This window comes from Lissotriton helveticus, chromosome 3_1 (assembly GCF_964261635.1).
Source record: "Lissotriton helveticus chromosome 3_1, aLisHel1.1, whole genome shotgun sequence".
NCBI classification, from domain to species: domain Eukaryota; kingdom Metazoa; phylum Chordata; class Amphibia; order Caudata; family Salamandridae; genus Lissotriton; species Lissotriton helveticus.
This window is the reverse complement of record NC_136061.1, coordinates 100,192,139-100,215,058: the sequence shown is the minus strand read 5'-3', so window position 1 is coordinate 100,215,058 and position 22,920 is coordinate 100,192,139. Positions and strand designations below refer to the sequence as shown.

The following is a 22,920-nucleotide window of genomic DNA, read 5'->3' as shown; positions in this document are numbered from 1 at the left end:
TTCTTGTTATGCCTCCCCTAGAAAGAAATAACTAGTGCTGGCAAATCTGGGAATGCACCACAATCCATAGCTGGATGCGCGGAAACACCCGTTCTCCACCCATGGAATGCTTTTTTTAATGGCTGAGTAATGCAAGAAAGTGACTTACACCGCCTAACGTTATTCCAGATTTACCAAGCAATGCAGAGCCACGCAAGGTGGCCTTACATTGCTTGGTAAATCTGACTTAGGGATTGTTGAACTTGGCCCTTTTGGCAGGTTCACCCCTAAACTTTTTGCTTTTAAAGGAGACCTGGGGGGGCGTGGCCAAGATGGCGGAGTGAGTAGTCGCATCTGCCGCGAGCTCCTCTGAACCTGGGCCCTGGGACCGTCATCCAGCACCGATCTCCCCCCGAGCTGCTGTGATTCGGCAGCCAGAGGTAAAGGGATCCCAGCGACGTCGCCCGATGTGAGGGCGAGCCCTGTAGCTGCCGGGATCAGTGCTGCAGGCGCGACCGAGAGGGACGGCGGCCCGGAGCGAGGGCCTGTAGCGGAGACGGGAGCGGCCTCGCGGAGGTGGTGCGGCCCGGAGGTACCCGGATCGGCGTGACCTGCTTCGCGGCGGCGGGGGGGCTGACCCGGCCTTGCGGGAGGCCCCAGAACCCTGAGAGGCCCGACGCCCGTGAGCGGAGAGACAGAGGAGCGGACCCCGGCGGAAGGAACTACGTGAGGCCGGGGCTGCGGCCTGCGCGCCGGGCCTTGGTGGGGGTTTGAGAGCGCCCTCGGCAAGCTTGAGAGGTGTGGCTCACTGGTTAGAGGCGGCAGACCTGTAAGCAGAGAACGGCCCGGGACCAGGGTTCAATTCCCGACGCGGCAGGGTCGTGGACCTCGGTCAGCGGACTCGATAATTCTCGCCTCAGTGCCTACTCTAACCAGGGAACACACTCGGTAACTCTGGGCATTAAGCTTGCCTCATCTCTACAACGGCCCCCCACAGACGCCAGGGATGCCTGGTTTCACCCTGGAGATACCCAGAAAGGGACCATCTCACAGGGAAAACCAGGACGGGTTCCCCAGCGGTCTACAGCGCCAGGACACTCGGGTGGAGTAACAGTGCGCTTTACAAGTATCCCACATTTACACCTTTACATTCGCACTCCCTGAAGTTAGAGTGACGAGACACACTCCCGAGGGGGTCACCCGTGAACTTTGTCATTGCTACCCGAGTGGTGCCACGGGCGGCACCGGCTGCGGCCTGCCACCTAGACCCTGGTGCTGCGTCGGGGGTTGCTTCCGGCTTGGCGGCCCCCCCGGGTGGTACTCGGGCCCTCCGCTGCTGAATTCGTCCCTGGCTGCGGAATTGGCGCATTGAGGAAATGGGGCCTCAGGCGGCCTGGCGCTGACTGGGCCTGCCTGCCTGGCGGTCACGTACGCGGAAGGAGTGGCGATTGAACGAAGCGGGGTGGGCTGCCCCTCTGCACGACCGCTGTTGGATGTGGAGGTAGGCTGCCAGAATCGAGCCTAAGTCACTAGCGCCTGCCGGTCTGTGACCCCTAAGGACTTGAGGGTCTGCCTAGAGAACCTGACATTCAGCACTGGTGGGCCTCTGGTAGTCGACCGGGCCAGGAAGAAGCCAACGCGGCGGGTGGGGCTCTCGAGAGCCCAGAAGACTACTGGGCAGATGGGAGGGACCGTGTGGCCCAACCCAGCACCGAGAGTATAGAACCGGTGGCGCTATCTGGCCTGGCAGTGGAGGTGGACGGAGCGCGGTCCGGAGCGGAGGAGGAAGACGTGGCTGGTTACTTGAGAGACTTGTTCAGAGAGGTCCTGGGGGAGCCGGCTGACTTCACCGTTCGAATAGATAGGGCGCATAGAGTTGGCCTGCGGTGCCGATCTTCTGCACCACCTCCGGATATCCTTGCATTCCTGCCGGACTACCCTCTGAAGGAGAGGATCCTCCGAGAGGCGCGATTGAAACCCTCCTTGGATTTTCAGGGTCACCGGGTGGCCCTCTTCCAGGACCTATCGGCGATCACACTACAGAAACGCCGGGCCTTTAAGATCGCAACTGACTTTCTGCGGGAGCATGACACTCGATATTCATGGGGCCATCCCTTCCACATCATCTTCCGCTGGAACGGGACCTTGCATCAGTTACGCTCTCTCCAGGACACTTGTGGAGTACTGGGAATCACCGCGACGGATGAGGAGGCCCCGACTCCGAATCGCCGGCGTGTCACCAGAGATGGCTGGCAGGGAGTCCCTGGTCGCCGCTCCTCGGCCTCCTCCACGCGACCGGATTCACCCACTGTTCGAGCTGAGATGGACAGCGCAGTGCGATGAGTGGCCAGGGACACGGCGACCGGAGAGGTTGCACTGACTGCTTAAGAAGAACTCCGGGGGGAGATCGTCATCGCTTCCACAGTAATGCAGGTTTGAGGGTCCTGGGGGAGGGGTGGGGGGGCGGGTTGATGCGTAGTGGCTGGACGTCCACTTTTGTACTTTACCACAGACTTGTCCGTTGAGGACCGGACTGGGACAATGGGATCTTGGGGACCGTTGGGGAACCAGGGAGGGGGGGGTTGGGGTTGTTGGGGTGGTTTGGGCCCTGGGTTGGGGGCGGTTGGGGTGTTGAGAAAGGGGGAACGGATCCGGGAGTTGGGATGGGGGGGGAGGGTCGTCCAGTGCACAGTACGATCGTTGGAGGATCGGGGAGTGGTCACACAACTTAGTTTGCCTACGTCAGGTTGCTTCATGTACACATGCATTTCCTTTTTTGCCTTGCTGGTTTGGGTGCCACTGTGGCGCATTTGCGCCCCGCCTTTTGCGGGCGGGCTCCTCTTGCTTGCTGCCTTCTTTTCTTTCTATGCCCCCTAACACTTTTAAGGTAGTTACCCTGAGCGTCAGGGGTCTGAACAACCCTGTCAAACGGCGGGCGGTGCTCTCCCTCCTTGAGAATACACATGCTGACATATGCCTCCTTCAGGAGACGCACCTGCTGCCGCGAGACACACATAGACTGCGCTCCCGTAAGTTCCCGTCACAGTTCTTCTCATCTAGCACCACTAAGACAGCGGGGGTGGCAATACTGGTAGCCAGTCACTTTAAAGGGGAGATCCTCCACAAGCTTGCGGAACAGAAGGGTAGACTGTTAGCATATCGGTTTCGAATTGGGGGTCTTATGTTTACAATCGGATCCCTGTATAGCCCCAATGAACGACAGGAACGTTTCCTGCAATCAGCAGTAGAAGATTTCACTGCCTCGCAAGACAGACATGTCATTCTCGGTGGGGACTTTAATATGGTCTTTGATTCGGCTATGGACAGGTCGGCACAGCGCTACCCGCAGGTCGGGGAGTTCTCGGCGGACGGTAAGGAGTGGCTGGCGGAAGTGGGTCTCCTTGACCTCTGGCGCCACTTGCACCCGGCAGACAGAGACTATTCGTATTACTCCCATGCGCACAAGACATACGCGAGGCTGGATCACTTGCTGGTCACGTCTCCGGTGCAGGTGCTAGTCTCGGGATCGGACATAGGAGTGCTGTCCCTTTCGGATCACACTCCGGTTGATGCCACGTTGAGTCTGCCCCCGGCGGCTCTCCCCCCCCGGACGTGGCGCCTGCGGGATACCCTGCTGCACAGGAAGGTGGTAGTGGATCGTATTGAGGGCGCTATTCGGGAATACCTGACGCACAATGACAACGCTGACACCTCCCGGGCGACACAGTGGGTGGCTCTGAAGGCGGTCCTGAGGGGGGAATTCCTGGCAATCTCCTCGGCCGAAAATAAAGAGAGACAGGCTAAGAGGGAGGAACTCACCGATAAGTTCCGCGAGCTTGAACAGATCCATCGCAGGACGGGGGCCCCTAGAATATGGCGGCAGCTCAAAGGGGCAAGGAAGGACCTAGCGGCTCTGGACTTGGACCGGGCGGAGTACGCCGCACTCCGGCTGCGCCACACCTTTTACACAGGGGGTGACCGCTGTGGCAAGTTGCTGGCCAATAGACTTCGAGTGGCGCGCCAGAGTCAGCTGGTAAAGGAGATCTCTAGCCCCACGGGGACCACGGAGACAGAGGACGCCCTCATCGCGGCCGTCTTCCGCGTGTTTTATGAGGAGTTCTACGCTGGGGAGCCGCTGGATGAGCCGGCCCTAGCCGCATATCTGGACTCGGTCGCCTTGCCCTCACTGGACCCCCTGCAGGCGGAACATCTGGACAGGGATGTCAGGATAGAAGAGGTGGTCTCTGCCATCGCTTGGCTTAAACATGGCAAAGCGCCAGGCCCGGATGGGTATACCGCGCTCTTATACAAAACGTTTTGCACGTCGCTGGCCCCTATTCTTACCCGTCTTTTCAACTCGTTTGCCACACCCGGGGCTCTTCCGCCTGATCTTTTGTGGGCTTCCATCACGGTGATCCCCAAACCCGGGAAAGACCCGAAGCACTGTGGATCATACAGGCCGATATCTCTTCTGAATGTCTATCTAAAATTGTATACGGGGATCCTGGCCGCTCGTTTAGCCCCGCACTGATCCGGTCTTGTAGATCCTGACCAGGCCGGTTTTGTCCCGGGGAGACAGACAGTGGACAACACAAAACGGATCGTCCACCTGCTTGAGAAAGCCTCCCGGATCCCGGGGGAGCGAATGATGTTAGCGGTGGACGCGGAGAAGGCGTTCGACCGAGTGCACTGGCCTTACCTGGATTAAGTGCTGGTGAAGGCGGGCATAGGGGACAAATTTCGCTCTATGATCTTCAACTGCTACAGACGTCCGACTGCGGTGGTTCGGGTGAATGGGTATGCCTCTCGAGATTTTAATATCGAAAGGGGCACTAGGCAGGGATGTCCACTCTCACCCCTGCTCTTTGCTCTTTATATGGAGCCGTTCGCCCAACGGATACGGAACAATCCGGCGGTGACCGGTGTGCGGATGGGAGGTTTTACACACGCTATAAGCCTCTACGCTGACGATGTCATCCTGTCGCTTGACGGGCCCCGGACGGCTCTACCGGCATGCGTCGAGGAGCTGGCCTCCTTTGGCGCGGTCGCGGGGTTTAAGCTGAATATGGGGAAGTCGGTGGCTCTGGATGTCTCCCTTGACCCCTCCACTAGGACATACCTGCAGGGCCGATTCCCCATGATTTGGTCGTCAGCGGCAATACCCTATCTGGGGATCCAGATAGCACCCACCTTGCTATGGTGTCGGCCAATTACACGGCACTAGGTGCTAAAATCAAGGAGGAATTGGGCCATTGGAACCGCGGCACCCTTTCCTGGTTAGGCAGGATAGCAGCGGTTAAAATGACAATTCTCCCGCAGGTGCTGTATTTGTTTCGGGCCCTGCCGCTTCAGCCGCCTGTTGGGTGGATCCCGCAGCTACAAGCAGACGTATCGCGCTTTATTTGGCAGGGCAAAAAACCCAGAATGCGTAGAACCCTCTCATTATTGGCCCCTGAGGCGGGAGGGTTAGGGATACCTGACTTCCGTAGGTATTTCCGGGCGGCGCAGTTGCGTTATCTAGTAGAATGGAGTAGGTGGGAGTCCGATAAGCACTGGCTCTTCCAGGACCAGGCGGTGGCGGGGCGGCCCCTGCAGGAGGTCCCGTTCCTGCGCCGGACTCATCGACCCAAGAATTTGTACGCCTCCTTCGTTACGAGGGTGCCGCTATGGGTTTGAGATGCCACTGCCACCACGTGTGGCCTCACCTCCTTCCCGTCGCCGCTCACGCCGCTGGTGGACAACCCTGACTTTACCCCAGGTATGGAACGGGGAGCATTCGCACATTGGAGACAAGCAGGATGTAGAGCCTTGTGCCATATGTACGACAAGGAGGGAGTGATTCCCTTCGTGCAGTTCCGCCAGGAGTTTTCACTTCCTGAGACTGAGAGGCACCGCTATATGCAGGCCCGCCACTGGGCTCTTCAGCCACAGGTCAGGGAGACTGCAGATAGGCGCTTTCTACCTTATGAACAGTGGCTGCTTACGCGCACCTCAGACTCGAAATTGATTACAGATCTTTATAAGTTACTACAACCGCCGTCCACACACTTCTATAACCCAGGGAGAGAGAGGTGGGAAAGGGAGTTGGGGAGGACACTGAGCCCTAAGGAATGGGAGAACATATCCTACAGAGCGCGGCATTCGGCGTACCATATGGGCCTTACTGACACACTGACCAAGGTTTCCACCTATTGGTACTACACGCCAGAACGGGTGCACGAATTTGACCGTAGCAAGAGGGACACGTGTTGGAGAGGGTGTGGGCACCGAGGTACACTTATGCACATTCTATGGGATTGCCCCCTCCTGGACACGTACTGGAAGGAAGTGCTGGATGATATTGATACAAATTTTGGCATTGAACTGCCGCGCTTCCCCGCTTACACCTTACTAGGGTCCCCGAATGGACTCATGTATCCCCTCAGACCCCGTAGAGGTAGGCAGATTGCCATCGCGCTGGGCTCAGCAGTTCAAAATATCCTGATACATTGGCGCACTGCCACGATACCCTCTGTCACGGGCTGGCTCCATAGATTGTGGCACGTGCTGGGTATGGAGAAGTTGTCACTGACGATGGCAGGGGATATAACGCAATTTTCAGAACTTTGGCGGCCATTTCATTCCCTGTTGCTGACGGAATTTAAAGAGATTACCTGTCCCAAATACCTCTGCCTCCTGCGGCTCACGAGCCCCGCAACACAAGCCCCGTGACTTGGTGGGAGACACACGTCCCCAGCAGGCGGTGACCTTGATGTCAGACATGAATGAGGTCGGTACACTGGACGTAGAGGGAGGGGGGAGTGGGGGGGGGGCGGGATCCGGGAGTTGGGTTGTTGGGGTCCAGAGGGGGGCGTTTGAAATGGAAATGTTACCTCATACTGTGACATGGCAATTCAGGTATGGCCGAGGGGGACTGATACAAATACATTGCACCTAACTGTTCCAGCTGGAATTGGGGTTCTCCCCGCCTGAACAGAATGTCCCATGATGATGCTAATTGGTCCTTGTATGAGGTGTTGAATAAAATACTTTAAACTTAAAAGAGACCTGGTGTTAGTTGTTTTTGGCTTCTACGCACCTTAACACTGTGTCCCGGTGTAAAGTGCGTGCGCATGTTGTGAGATTGGCCTGCCCTCCCATAGGAATGCATGGGGGATATGTGTGTCCATGGTAGTTCCTGATATGAGAGGAGTGCAGGGGCGAGTTTGGTATTGTGAGATTAAATGCTGCGTGACGGTGTGCGCAGATTTTATGTGACTAGTGTGGAAGTGCCACTTCTAGAAGTTGCCATGTCTGTGTGCAGTGAATGTGAATTGACTGTCTGGCTTGTGAGTGACAGGAGCTGGCTGGTGTGCCTGGCTCCAGCAGGCTGGATGGGTCTGCCCGGTGGTGAATAGGGAGATTTGCATGTTGATGGGAGGGAGGAGTTGCACCTGGGACCTGAAGAGGGTTGTGCCTTCCTTCCACAATGCTGGCTCCACCCTCTGTGGTGCGTCTGATGTCCCTAGCCTACCCTGTGAATGGAAGAAGAGGTGCTGCGCAAAACAAAGTGCTCAAGTGCTCCCAAACCAGTTGCATCTGGTTTTCCATAAACCCTGTGCTAGAGTACAAAGGGAGTTTCTGTATAAAAAGGGGCTGTGACCCCAGGTAAAATGTTCTCTCTGTTCCTGACTAAAGGGGCCTATTGCTGTTGCTGGGCGCCAGGAGGAACCGCCACTGGGGACTGCCTCCCTGCTGGAGGGCCCTGTGAGCTAGCCCCTGGGCCCAGCCTTTGCCCCCCTCCACTCTGCAAGATTTTCCCTGGAGACTTTGGGCTGAAGCGCCTGGGAAGCGCTTTATTTCTACTTCCAAAGGAGCACTGTGTTGTGCTGCCAGGAGGAGCAGCACTTCTGTTCTCAACTGCAGTGAGGAGCTGCACCGTGGAGTTCCCCCTGCATCTGTATTCTCGGTGCGGGTGCCCACCCCGCATCTTGTCTGGTTTTTAGATATCCCTAGCGAGTGCCGACCCCGCCAGGGACTTGTGCCCCCTTATGTAATTATTTATCTTTCTGGTGCCTACCTCGCTTCTGTGCATGGCTTTAAAGTGGGAGTCTACCCCGCATTGTCCAGATCTATAGGAAAATCACCGACGCAGCCCCGTTCGGCCGACCCGGAAGCCAGGCACTCCTTCCCGTGACAGGGGCGGGTCCTGCAGCCAGGCCGGAAGGGAGTGAGAGGACTGCGTGCTACGTGGGGCTCCCGTGTGGTGGAGGGAAACCCTGCGCTGTGAGGAGAAGTCGCCCCGGAAGAGACTGCTGCCGCCTACCTGTGCGGGCTCCCATTGCTGAGGGAGAGCCCCGCGTGCGCCAGCCAGTAGTGGTGGAAGGCGGACGGGGGCGCGAGGCACATTGCCGGTGCCTGCCTCTGCCGCCGGCGAAGAGGAGGGTGCCGTGCACAGTCCCCAGGAAACTCCAGTGAGTGGGGATTCCCTGTTTCTCGAGGCACCGCCCGCATGCTGCCCTGGTGACTTCCCTGGCCCCAAGGGTGGGACCGGGTGAAGGGCCGAGTACAGCCAAAGAGAGGAATCCCCACCGAGAGGAGCCGGTGTGTAAAAATCCGGCTGGGGGAGAGTGAAATCCAGGCACCACGCCGGTGCTTCTCTTCCGGGCAGCCCCGCTTGACAGAGGGCTGCCCCAACGGTTCGCCCAGTGTTTGCGGAGTCCCGGTTGGTGGGGCTCCAGGCTGTTTGGTGACCTTCGAGGCACAGTGCCAGTGTTGTACTTCAGCGGGCCGCTCAAGCAGTGGGCAGGTCATTTCTGAGCGCCAGTCCGCTCCCATGGTGGGGCCATGTTCTTTCTAAGAGCCCAGTGTGACAGCTCCAACAGGTGACCCCTTTGTTTTAAGAGCCCCAGGGTGGCCCGTGGCAATTTCCCAGTGCTTGGGGACATTTAGTTTCAGAGCCAGATGGCTCCAATTTTTGGCACATTTATTTACAGGGCTACTGAGAGCCAAGGCCGCATTTCTACTTCAACGCTGACCAGCAAGTAGTGGGCAGCTGCCACGTTTAGGCATTAAACCCTTGCGCACGCTTCTTTTGCTACATGTGCAGCCAGCCCTGACTTTTGGGACAAAGGGCGTTTGAGCCCCATTAAAGGCCAGTTGGCCTGGGGTTAGTACCTTCTGTGATTTTTGCGCAAGGTGATTGCCTACTGTGTTTGTGATTACAATTGCCTAATGTGATTTATGCGTAATGTGCCATGCCTTTATGCCTGTTCTATACCTCTAAATGTGTTTTCATGATTAGGAGGTTGTTTGGCCTAGTATAGTATATGCTAGTAAGTTTATGTTTCCCTGCGTGATCTATGCCTGAGGGGATTAGTATTGCGTAATGTGTACCTACCTTTTGCCAGTGGTTACTAGTAGTGTTCTACAATTATTTTTTTGTGCTACTGTTCTACTAAGTGCTATTTCTAATAAGTGCTGATTCTGACAGTGGCCCACGTGGCCCTGTCACGTGTATATAATCCCCTGTAAATACTGCCCAGTGCTAGTTGGCACAGTGTAATTGTGTGATTATGATCTAATGTGTTTATGGTAATACAAAGGCTATTTTTATATATAACCTTGTGTGGAGTTCCTTTTTGTGGTATGCCTAGTGTGTTGCTGCTGTGTGTGTGTGTTGCGCAAACGCTTTACACATTGCCTTACTGCTCGTGCCACGTTGCCAAGGGGGTGAGCAGGGGTTATCTTGGTGTGTAACTCCCTTGCCCTGACTAGAGTGGTGGTCTCTGCCTGGCTTTGGCGCAAGCCTTAGCCAACCACAGATCCCATTTCTAACAGGGATCGCTTTGCTCCTTGCAACACCCTGCGTTGCCCACAGCAATGCAATCTCTTGATAAATCTGGAACTTGGAATGGAACGTATAAGTTTCTTAGTTTAACTGTACTGTAATTGTCAACAATTAAGTGCTAGCACCTCTGTAATGTTATGTTATATTGATTTGTATGGTGCACTAATCAACCAAGAGGGCGTCCCGGAGCTTGGGCAGGTGTGTAGATTATATTAAGTGTCAGGTCTTAAACTGCTAGCGAAACGCAGGAAGTGAGAAAGAAGCTGTGTTGTGTTGAGGGAGGTCGTCCCTTGTCTTAGGTGTGATGCAGGAGAATGATCGACCTCCAGTTTTGCATTTGCAGATGCGGGGAATGTGAGTGAGTGAGAGTGTGACAGAGTGTAGATCCGTAACCATATGTCTTTAACCTTACACATATTACTAAGAGTGGCTTTCAGGAGACCTTCATATTGTTTCTAATGTGCTTAACAGACAAAAGTGTGGTTATAGTTCTACTCAGATCCATTCAGGTGCCTCTTGCCACTACCAAACCACAACCTACCCACAGGATTTCTTTACAATAACTGATTCATCCCTGTGCATCTGATAGGATCATCTATCTCCAAATGCACTTTAAGCAGACAACCCATTTTATCTGGATGTTATTAACCAACCTAGTGTTCAGTTCCCTAAGGCCCTCTTGTCAAAGCACTGGCCATGACGTGGTGTATATACTCTCTCTCCTACTGATTTTTCACCCTGCATGGTACCTGGTATCGAACTATCCACACCTCAGTTCTGGATATACATAATCAGTTGTGATAAGGCTCAAGCGAATCCCACTGAGACAGTGATCTACTGAATCAGAGGACTGATCACACACAAAATGTATGGACCGCATTCTGAGGTTCCTGAAGCAAAATTGTGACGCGGGTAATGTCAAAGGTTCTTATGTCAAATGTTCTTATATAGCACCTTATCAGCGCAAGGTCTCAAGGCGCTTGCTTTGGGAACCCGTCCTGGCTTTTTCCCTGTGAGATAACGCATACTGGGCATCCCCAAGGTGAAACCCAGGCATCCCACTGCGGGGGGGCCGTAGTGGAGATTGGGGGGGCCGTAGTGGAGATTAAGCAAGCTATTGCCCAGAGTTGCAGAGGGTGAACCTGTGATTCGAGTAGGCACCGAAGCGAGAATTGTCGAGTTCGTGGACATTTGGGGTCAAGACCCTCCCACGTCGGGAATTGAACCCTGGTCCCAGGTCTGACCTCTGCTTCAGGGTCTGCCTCCTCTAACCAGTGAGCCACACTTCTCCTGGGAGGATGATGCTACTCCAGCAAAAAAGACAGTGGTCCAGCTTTTCCAAACCTGAATTATTGGGTGCTAATTCACACCCTGAAATCCATAATAGACGGCTGGATCGGGGCTGTGGATATAGGTGCAGCTCAGTCCCTGTCTTCCCCTCTTCCTAACAGGGATCCCAGAATTGGGACCCAAACTGGCCATATGTCCTTGCTTTACAGACAATAGAAAGTAAAGTTCACTTTCTGCGTAGATTTTGTATCCCAATCCGCATCTTCAGCCCCACCCTCATATTCATTCAGTTTATTCCCATCTTTACATCTGTGCACAGAAAAATTCAATAGTAGTTACCAATGCTTTGATTCTCGCCCTGTAAGAAAGGAATCCATGACACAGTACGATTTGTTATGTTGTTTCTACCATTTTCAATTTAAGACACACTTACCTGTACCCTTTTCTGAGCAGTTACCTGACCGGATGGCGTCAATATTGGCTAGGGATTAAAAAGGAAAGAATGCAATTGAACAAGTAAACATTAGTCAAATACCTTTCTCTTTATGCTACAGTGACATAATTACATTTCTAAATTTCTGTATAAACTGTTCAGCTCCCCATTTTATCTTAATTGCTTGTTAATGTTTTTCTACAGTGATTATCTAGCCAGAGGTGTTTCATTTCACACACACACATCATCTAACTAAAATGAATACATAGAAATTAAATGTAAAATATAGAGAGCAAATTTAAGGTCATGAAGTAATAGGCCACAGTGGGAAAAGTAAAATATTTTCCGTAATGGCTAAAATAGAGGTGTTCCTGTGCTGCACATAGTACATGAAAAAGACAGACATGCTCTAGTAGGAGGACAGGGATGTATGACGTTACAACGCAGGCTATTACAATGCCTGCCTTCACAACGCGGTTTTTACATCGCAAACCTTTACAACGCATAGCGCTTAGAGGTGCTGGATAGTGAAAAGTTTAATTTTCTATTCCAACTCCAGTCCCCGTGGACACTAGGGAAGGTGTTGGATAGAAAATTACACTTATTCTCTATCCTAGAGCGCCCCCCAGCGCAATGCGTTGTAATGGTTTGCGTTGTAATGACCGCGTTGTAATGGTAGTGCGTTGTAAAAGTTTTGTTGTAAAGGTTGTTCACCGGAGGACAGCAGTCAACATGGCTGGTCTAGAGTTCCATCTTTACGATATATCCCTCTACATGCAAGGATGCTATTATTGAAGGATCTTGGTAACTATACTAGAGCAGAATGACTGCCCCTGTATGGGCGGAAACGTTTGGCAAAGAATTCTACTTTTTGAAACGAAATGTATTGGGATGCAAGGAGATAAAAGTTTTTTCCTATGATAACATAGCATGGTTTAAAGAGAAAACGTGGAGATAAAGTTATCCCTTGTAACTGAGCTGCTAGACAACTTTACCTGCCTCAATGTTGTTTACATTTATTTGCAAATGTCTAGCTTTTGGTTTTACAAGATAAAATGTCTACGTGACACCATTCAATGCAATGATAGACTTTGAAAATATCATTGAGGTGTGAAACTCTTGCATAAAAGTATGAATCGAATTCCCTTTTCACAGCCTAGTTGCGGCTTTATTGCCCTACGTCACTAATGTGTGCAGTCGTGACATCACAATGACTGCTCTGAGATCCAGCGGATAGTCAGCAGCCAAAGAAAAAGTGAACTTTTGAGCAGAACACCCACTGCCACAGAAGAAAGAAACTCTTCAGCCTCCTTTACTCTGACCATTACATTTTTGAAAATGTTCACGAACTGGCTGATAAGGAATTGTATGGTCATCCATATACTTACTGCATGGCTGGATATAAGTTCAGGAGGATAATGTGTGCCTCGCAGACATTCCAAGTGGAACAGCTACCGCCGGTAGGTATTTACTTCGAAATACTAAAAATATGCTTCTGCAAAAAACTAAAAGGTGCAAAGTCTGGTATTTTTTTGCAATGCAGTTCATCTTGCATTTATTATATCTGCAACAGAACGAGGTCCTCCTTCAGAAAAGCAAGACAGGGGGAAGGTTCACATTCAACTATGGGACACAACGTTATCCCAGATCTGCAGGACCCTGTGAAGCTGTGTGGCTGTTGGGTTCATTCCTTTATCTGCTCAGGGCGCTCCTAGTCTCCAGGGGCTAACCCCTGCTCTTTGGCACCTGCACAGCCCCGTCCTTCGAGCCTTGCATTACCTGCTACACACTATCCATTGTTTCTTGACAAACAGATAGTCTATGATTTTAATTGAATTGCGTCTCGGAAGTGTTTGTCATGAAAGTGACAGTGACTTCATTTGGAGCTTTTGTTTTATTGAATCCAAAACCCAAATGTCCTAAAACCTTGGTTGCCTTTATATATTATAAAAAGTAATTAAAAATTAATAAAAAATACATTTAAAACCACTTACCTGTACTGAGGTGTCCCCGGGCTGCCCTTCTCCTCTACTTTGCCGTCTCGCGAATCCTTGTGAAAACAGCTGGTACGTGCGCATGCGCAGTTTTTACAAGGATTAGCGTGACAGCGAAGAAGAGGAGCGCAGCCCGGGGCCGCTGCCATGCGAGAGCAAAGAGTAAGCTGCTCCCACCCACTGGAAGCAGACTTTTTATCTGTTTGCTCTCACTGTGAAGCGGGCAAGAAATATAGAAGAAACAATTTCTCACGTACGCAGGGAGCAGCATTGTTTGCTGCTCCCTGCGTGCAGGAGTACTGCATTTTCGAGCAATGCTAGCTCCCGCTGGAGGCATGGGGCTGCCTGATGCTGCTATGGCAAAGGGCTTCCATTGCGGCCCTCAACAACCAGATGCAGCCTGGGTGGGGCCAGGGCACCCACTAGCGAGTACCCGGGCCTGGGGAGTGAGGGCCGTGGGCCAACTTGGGTCTGCGCTGCTCCCCTCTCATTGCAGTGATTGGCCAGACTCCGGGATGGGGTATCCAAGGCTAAACTCAGCCCTGGGAAAGGTGCTGATTGGCCCTCTTCTCCTTTCAGTAATTAGACGGTGTTGGAAAGTGGATTATTAGTAGTGATAAGTAGTGGCTTACCACTAGTAATAAGGCCACAAACACAATAAAAGGATCAGTCAAGGTCTCAATAAATGATTCCCTAGTTTAACCCTTAGTGGCTGGCAATGAACAGGCAGGGGTCACTTAGGCGACAGGTGTGTAAAGCATTTGAAAACACCAAAACATTAAATAGGTTAGACACAACACACAATAAAAATCCAACACTATTCTATAAAAATATATTATAATTTCATGAACAAATAGATACCAATATGACAATACGCCAAACAAGAGATGTTTTTTTAAAGATTAAAATTAAAAATAGCACTTAGATGCAAATAGCACTTAAAGCCTTTTAATAAGGTCACGCTGGACAGGGACAAAATCTAAAGTTCACCCTTAATGTAACACTTTTACATGTACTTACTGAAATGTTTCTTGAAGCAGGAAAGGGGTCCACAGCGCTAGCCAATGGATCCGAAACTCTGGTTTGCCTCTTGTGGCCTCGGATTATAACTCCCACAATTCACCTGGTAGGCTGATGGGGCTTTTTAGAAAAAGTTGCTCTAAACATCTACAAACTTCTTTAACTTCTTCCTGAAGTTCCTCCTTAAGGGTTCAAAGTGTCCACAACACCAATCCAGGTGTCTAGAACATCTGAGAGAGTCCTTGGGATGTTGGGACTACAATTACCACAATGCCTCTGACCAAATCCTTAAAAGTCTACGGGATGAACTCCAGGATGGGGACTTGTTGTAGATGATGTAGGTGAGCTCATTTAACCTGCTGATTCCAGGGAATCCACTTCCTCCACTATCTGAATGAAGAACATGTCCTTAGGGTGGTAGTTTCAAGTGTGTAGTAGGTGCAGTCCTCATGAGTGCAATCCTTTGGGGGACAGGCCAGGTTTCCATCAGAGCAACCCTTCTTCTCCTTGTTGTTTAAGGAAGCAGATCTGAGTTACATGGCAACTCTTGCATCATTTCTACTACAACAGAATATGACACAGTGCTCTTACTTGAACTTGGATTACGACTGGCCTATTATAGCCTATATTAAGTCTATTCATTTTTTAATACCATCGAGTACACTGAGCACTGCTCTCTTACAGTTGGTCTGCTTTGTAGTCATTACTTAACTTAAAATCATTGCTACTTATTCAACTTCGTCCTCGGGGCTCTAAGGAACATATGTTATGTCGGGAAACATCCGTTACAACGCGGATGTTTCCCCGCGGTGCTGTTACGACACGTCCGTAACAACGCAAGTCGTTACCACGACTTGCGCTGGAGGGCGCTAGAAGATTAAAAATAGTAAATTTACTATTCCAACACCTTCCCTAGTGTCCACGGGGACTGGTGTTAGAATAGTAAATTGTACTATTCGACATCCGCGCCCCCAACGCAAGTCGTGGTAACGACTTGCGTTGTAAGGGACGCGTTGTAACAGCACGCGTTGTGACGTTACGCGTTGTACCGTCATACATCCGTTATGTCTATGATATATTGATTTGGAACGCTTGTGATTCATCAAAAATACTTTTGAGCACTGAAAAATTCGTCAAACGACGAAACATGGGTTAGCTGTATTTACCTTTAGCTTTATTAATCTTTGGACTACAATCCAGATTGTTTCTCTGTAAAAATTAAAGTATTTTAAACTTCAGACCCAAAGGCGTCTTGCATTTGGCCCATTATTAATGTTTGTACTTTTAAAAGTAAAATTTTCTTTGTCGACCAACATTTGGACCTGTCTGGTTGACCAAGATTTTTTAACTCTGTGGTGCTTTTGGACCTATCAGTATTCTTCCATACTTATGTTGTGTTTCTGGGTGTCAAGCCGGGTGGCACCCCTGTCCAATGGGGTGCAGGGTACCACCAAGATGTAAGACTATTTCCTCCAAAGTGTGGTATATTCTTGTCCTAAAAAACAACAAGGAGACAATCTCTACCTTCGAGGTTAGACCAGGTATAATATCCTTTCTTAAGGAAGACAGGTAGTCTTAGTAGTTTCCTTGTTTTTATTAAGTTAAAAGAAACATGACATGTTACATCTAAACAAGCCTGAGCTAACCGTCCCACTGTGGAATCTGGCCACGGCAGAGTGTTCAGTTTATGTACAACGACAACTGGCGAAAGCCATTCAGAAGACTCAATCTCTTCTATCACATCCAATTTACACAATCTTTCCAATTCATTTTTAACAGCATCTCTCATTAACAATGGTATGTTCCTAACCTTGTGAACTTTAGGAATGGCATTGTGTTTTAATATGATTTTATGTACAAACTTTTTCAATAATCCTAACTGAGAAGAAAATACCTTTGGAAATAATTTTTCCCAATCCGTTTTTATATCACTAGTGACTTGAACAATCAAATATCCCAATACTTGATCGGGGTGATGAGGATACAACGTAACTAACAAGTTTCGTTGTTGTGGCCATCCTAAAAGACAGGATCCTTCTCTAGCTACATAAACTTTTGCTGATATGGTTTTACCTTTGAAAGAAAGATCAGAGACAAAATAACCCAAAACATCAATTGGCTTCTTACCATATCCTACAAGTTTTATGTCAGTTGGAAGCAATGATACATTAGGAAATTCCTTTAACTATTCATCACCAATTAACATATGTCTTGCACCGGAATCAGCCATAACTTTTATATCTTTGTTACCTATTTGTAACATACAAAATGGTGCGTCCTTACCGGTATCATCAATTTCATATACAGCCAATAAATATTCAGAATCATCAATGTCACTGTTAACCTCTTTAACATTTTCTGACTTTGAGAACTTAGATTCAACGGGCCTCATTTATGAGAAATGACGCATCGCTGCGTGAAAGCAGCGATGCGTCACTTCTCAGTGAGTACCCCCTGCAACACACCTGATGCGTAATATTTACAGTATGACGCATCATGTCGCAAGGAGTTACAGATACGTCAGTATTTCTGACGTATCTGTAAGCGCAAAAGTGACGCATTGCTAGAGTGTGTCACAAAAGTGACGCAACTCCAGCAATGCATCCTTTCACATGGGGCAAGCCCCATGTGAAAGGGCTTGCGTCAGTCTTACGCCTGCTGTGAGGCAGGTCAAGATTTTGACGCAACGGCGTCCTAGAAGTGACGCAGTGAAATCTCATAGGCTTGGAATTCTTGGGTTATGTCTCCATCGTCACCAGTATAATATCCTTTCTTAAGGAAGACAGGTAGTCTTAGTAGTTTCCTTGTATTTATTAAGTTAAAAGAAACAACGTTACATCTTATCAAGCCTGACCTAACCGCCCCACTGTGGAATCTGGCCACGGCAGAGTGTTCCAGATTCCACTGAAGAATACAGAATACCACACCAGGCTAAGCCAACCCACTAGTGTGGCTAAAATTCACTAACACTCCCCTTCCATCCCTCTCCTTAATGTAATTACAAGTGCTCCTGTTTGGCTGGGGGGACAGGATGTGGGGGTCAGCCTGCGATTTACCCAAACTGTCATTCTCCCTTTGAAGACCAGTTTGGCTAGCCCACCCACTTCCATCCTTTTGCTCTATCACCTGTAGTCCCCCATCCACAGGATAGCCATTGTCTCTCTGACAGGATATTTTACACCTCATTCAGAGCAGCTTTGGCTCAGCCTGCAGAGGCTAACCAATCAAGAGAGGCCATCTGGAAAGCTGGATTTTGGCTCACATAAAAGAAAGTTTAAAAACTTATTTTCTGTAATAGTTATTATAAATATAACAGTGGCAAGTTGTTTTATGTATCTTAAATATTAATTTGATACCTGGAAGTATAGTTGTAAGTGGCTCCTGTCAATATTTATACTTGAATAAAATATTACAATGTTGGCCTATGGAGTCATACACTACAATGGGGAAAAACAGATTTGCCAGTTTTTCCCTCACCAGGGCTTATAAAACATATTTTATAATGTCCCTGCTTATAGTTGCAAGTCACCCTACCCCTGGGGCTTCTACAGGAGACCTTATGGGTAACTTATTAGTAAAAATAAAGAACTTTGAGACTTTGGTAGTACCTTTAAATCCAAAGACGAATTTGCATATACTTTTAAGGTAAATACAGTCTGAAAAGCAGGGCTGCCTTTCAAAATGACAGCAGGCACCACTGTAGTGCACACTTAAGTGCATTAAATCTACTGGTCCTGTAAACGTACCTGCTCTAATATATACTAGGGACTTACAGCTAAGCTGTCAGTACCAATTACAATTATGTCTAATTTGCATATCCTTATCATCAGAGCACTAGCTCTGGGTCTGGTAAGCAGAACCCAGGGCACAATCAGAGTTAGAAAACCATGACCTAGCAGCCAAAACGGGGGCAAAAAGCAAACAGGTCCTGTTTTCTCACAGCCAGGCCACAGGGAATGTGGTTCCCCAGTGCCAAAATTGGCCAGGGGAGGCGTACTGCATGGACCCTCTCCACTGATTTTAAATTGGCAAGGCCCTAGGAGATGGGAGTACCCAGCCTGATGTTGGCCCAGAAAGGAGGGTTGCATGCCCCCCTTCCAATTTAAAAACATATGGAGTCCCCAGGGATTGGGTCCCCAGGGTCGAAATCGGCCTGGGAAAGGGGGAAGCATGCTACCCTCCCATTTAGATTATGGCTTAGAGATCCCTGGGGTCGAAAACGGCCTGGGGAAGGAGACCCTCCAAGCATGGTCAAAGGCCATGCACGAAGTGGGGTTGGGTGCCTGTGGGAATGTTGGCCACAGGGCCAGACTGCACGATTATGTTAAGTAATTAAATATTACTTAACGTAAAAAAATAGAAATTCACTGAAAAACCAAAGGGTACAGGGATGTTTCAGTTAGGAAATATATTTAAAAAAACATTAAAAATCCACTAAAAAACAGAGGTTTTGAGGACTTTAGATCAGATTTTACATGCACAAAACCACAGAAATTCAGCAGTTATTATAGTTAGAGTTATGTCAATAAGTTATAACTTGTGCCATAAGGTAACTTTAACCTGTGCCCTCGCCATGCACTGCTAATCCCCCCACAGAATACATGACTCAGAACATCTTCTATGACAACATTGATAATATCAGTGAAATATTTGCTGTAAAATTATTGATGCGAAAACTGTGCATGGCTGGAGGTTGTGTTAAAGCTACCTTAGTAACATGGGCCTTTGAGTTTGTTCATCATTATCAAATCCAAACAAGAGAGCAGTAGAGTTTCCAGACAAATGAGTGTGTTCTGGAAACTATGTAACCCAAAATTGGAAAAAAATGTCAAGCAAAGGTTGCCAGTTTAATGTATATCACAAGTGTAAGGGAGCAGTGCCCCCAGAAATCGTTAAATGCACTGGCAGTGTGTCAGAAAATGCAGATTTCCATCAACTGATTCAACGGGAAAGAGGACGAACGCAACAATAAAATAGTGACTCACTTACCGTGAACAATACTATTATAAGTTGAAAGTCATTGGTATCAACCAATCAATCAATCAAGGGTTTATAAAGTTCCACAACTCACCTGTCAGGGCCTCAAGGCGCTGGGAAGCTGCTGGTCCCTCTGGATGTGGAGGATCATTTGTATAGTCAGGTCTTGAGGCCCTACTTGATTTGGGTCAGCGACGTGGATTGCTTGAGGTGGAGGGGCAGGGAGTTCCAGGTCTTGGCAACGAGGTAGGAGAATGAGCTTCCGCTGGTCTAGTCTTGTGGATCCTGAGGCTGGAGGCTAGGATGTGCAGGGCAGAAAGGGGTTGCCTGCTGTCTGCTAGGTAAGTGGAATGCAAGGCAGGTTCTAAAGTCCTATGTTGTGGAGAGCTTTGTCGATATGTGTGTGCAGCTAGAAGATGAGTCCAGTATGATGCCAAGGTGTGTGCGTGTGTGCTCTGTTGGGGTGGGAGGATGTCCTAGACTGAAGGGGTGGGGCCCACGATGAGTACTTCGGTCTTTTATCCAGGTGGCAATGGCTTTAATTCCGCTGTGGTAGTTGGTTTTTACAATGATGAGAGAGAGGATCAGTTGGTTGTCATCAGCATAGGAAGCGATGTTGAGTCCATGGTTTCTGACGATCTCCGCGAGGGGGGCCATATAGGCGTTGAAGAGTGTGGGACTCAGGTAGGAACTCTGGGGCACTCCACAGCTGATCTCTGTGGGTTCTGAGAGGAACAGCAGTAGTCTAACTTGCTGAGTCCAGCCGGTGAGAATGGAGAGGATCCAGTCCAGTCTCATGCTTAGGGTGCAGTGGTTGGTCTGTTGGGGTGCGGAGTGGTTGCATGTGGTGGTGGCAGACATGGTGGCAGGGTCTGGGGTGTTGAAGCTGTTGTAGATATGCCTGATCGTGTGGTGGAAGAAGGTACCAAGTTTGTTGCAGAGGTCTTGAGAGGGTGGGACATCTGTGGTCTCACTGTTGGACCTGGTGAACTCCTTGACGATGGCGAAGAGTACTTTGCTGTTGTGTGCATTAGCATTGATTCTGTCTTGGAAGGCCATTTTCTTTGTGGTTTTGAGGAGGAGGCGGTGTGCGTTGATGGCTGAGTTGAAGGTTGCATGGGTTTCTGGGGTTTGGTGTTCGTCCGTCTCTTCTCGAGTCACCAGCAAGTAGTGAACCAACTGGCTTTCTTGGAGTATTACTTGCCTACTCCCTTCTTGAGTCGTGCCAGAGTGTCGGTGCAGTCAGAGATCCATCGATGAAGGTTGTGTGCTGCAGTGGTGGAGTCAGTTAGCGTTGGCAGAGTGGTTGTACTGAGGGAGTCAATGAGAAATTCTTTGGTGGCCTTGCCCCAGCTGCAATGGGGGGGGCGATGAGGGTGGTAGTACGTTGTGGGCATGGCAAAGTTTGTTATTATTTGGCAACATGTACGTATAAACTATTATGAAACAACTTGGACTTTTCCAACTCATGGCAGTGCAGCGTAATTTCTGTTGGTATGTTAATTAAGTGGGGCAGTTGATCGGGCCCAAACGCTTGCACCAGCATTCAGAGCGAGCCATCTGTGACCATTTTGCTTGCTAGTTTTGATTGATGAAGGCAGCTCCTAATGCCAGGGGAACTTTGAAGGGATCAGAAACAGTTGCTGAGCCACAGGAGGATACTGAATCTTCCGCATGTGTACTTAACACATGAAGACTCCAAATACGCTTTTTGCAAGCCTCAACAACTGGATTTCACAAGGACAGTCTTACTAAGCACAACGGTGGGCATGTGTCCTGGGATACTTCATCCTCTTGGACCGATGTGACCAGTGGACTGGGTATTGCCTAAGTTACCATGTGCCCGTGAGTTCATTTATCCTAATAGAATCCAAACAAGAGAACAGTTGCCAGATAAGTGAGTACGTTCTTGGAACTGTGTAACCCAAAACTGGAAATAAAATGTGAAGCAAAGACTGACAGCCTAATATATATCAAGAGTGTAAGTGAGCAGTGCCTGCAGAAATTGTTAAATGGACAGAGCAATGTGTCAAAATTTGCAGATTTCCAGCAGCTGCTTCAATGGCGAAGGGAAATTGTACTACAATTCCTAGAATTCCCCTCTTAGAAGTATGAGAATAAAAGCAACAATTAAATAGTGACTAGCTTACAATGACAATACTTTTATAAGTTGAAACGCGCTGGTATTGTTTGGCAACATGTAATTATAAACTACCATTAAACAACTGGGAAATTCCAAACTCATGGGAGTTTGGGCCATTTATGTTTTCATGTATAAATATATGTTTATGTCTATGTAACACGTGACACATGGGAGGTAATGTTAAAAAATATAAAAAGTAAAGCTGACTGCGTTTCCGCATGTGATCAAGGACACGGTGTTGTCCGAAACGCGTCGTAACTGCTTTGTTTAGAAATAAAAACCTTTTGCCACTTACTATTGGAGTCCGTATCTCTTTCATCACCGGAAGGAAGTTGGGAGATCGAAAGCTGTACGCCCTCACACTGATGAAGGCGTACCGCTGAAACACGTGTGTGTTGAATACTTTGTGCCTAATAAATCCGAAGGAGGATTTACCCCCCTGCGAGTGCTGTTTTTTCTTTGGAGCTTTATATTTTAAGCGAGCTTGCTGTCGCGTCTCCAGCACCCACTACTGAGGGCGCTGGTGCGTGGGCAGGGATCAGGAGCATTGCAATATATATTTGGGTCCAGTTGAAGACTAAGTATAGTCAAAACGCGTAGGCCGTCCTGTTGCTAATGCACATGGTGTTGTAAAGAATAAATAATTTAAACTTACTGCTGCTGTGGTGCCGTGACTTCTGTGAACAAAGGTGGGAACCAGAAGATTCGAAGTAAAATATATATATATTACCTACTGGCGGTCGCCAGTAGGTAATTATAGTTAGGATTGTTTTCCATAGGAAATCCGCAACATTCTATTGGGAATAACTTTGGCGCCGAATGAGGGATCTGCCTGTAATTTTCCTTAACTTTGCCTCGCTCCTTCCCTGAAAATTTCGGGGGTATCCGTCAAGCGGGGGCCGAGATAAAAGGGGGTTCCCAAAACGTGTTTTCCGCATGTTAATTTCCATAGGGCGGTTGGACTCACTTTAAGCCCGAACGGCTGAATGGATTTCCACCAAATTTGGCAAAATTGTAGGGACTGGTACCCCGATGTGCCTTTGCTATGTCTCAAGATATATGCTCCAGTGGTTTTTACGAAAATTTACTTTGAAAAATCAGTGATGTCATGAGTGATGTCACTGACCATGTCATGAGTGATCTAATATGTGACGTCATCAGCAGTGCATTGCACGCGCAAGTTATAGTGAGTCCAACTAACTATAACGTGGGAATTTCAATGGTTTTATGCGAGTAAAATTTCCACCTAACTATA

At 49.1% G+C, this 22,920-nt stretch overlaps 1 protein-coding gene across 1 annotated transcript in view; it reads right to left on the bottom strand.

Moving 5' to 3' along the window:
• Window positions 1-22,920, bottom strand: part of LOC144822155 (uncharacterized) — a 115,737-nt gene that overhangs the window by 43,676 nt on the left and 49,141 nt on the right. Inside the window, exon 7 of the mRNA XM_078679321.1 lies at window positions 11,532-11,579. Within this exon, the coding sequence (XP_078535447.1) occupies window positions 11,532-11,579 (48 nt within the window). The remainder of the gene's footprint in view (window positions 1-11,531; window positions 11,580-22,920) is intronic.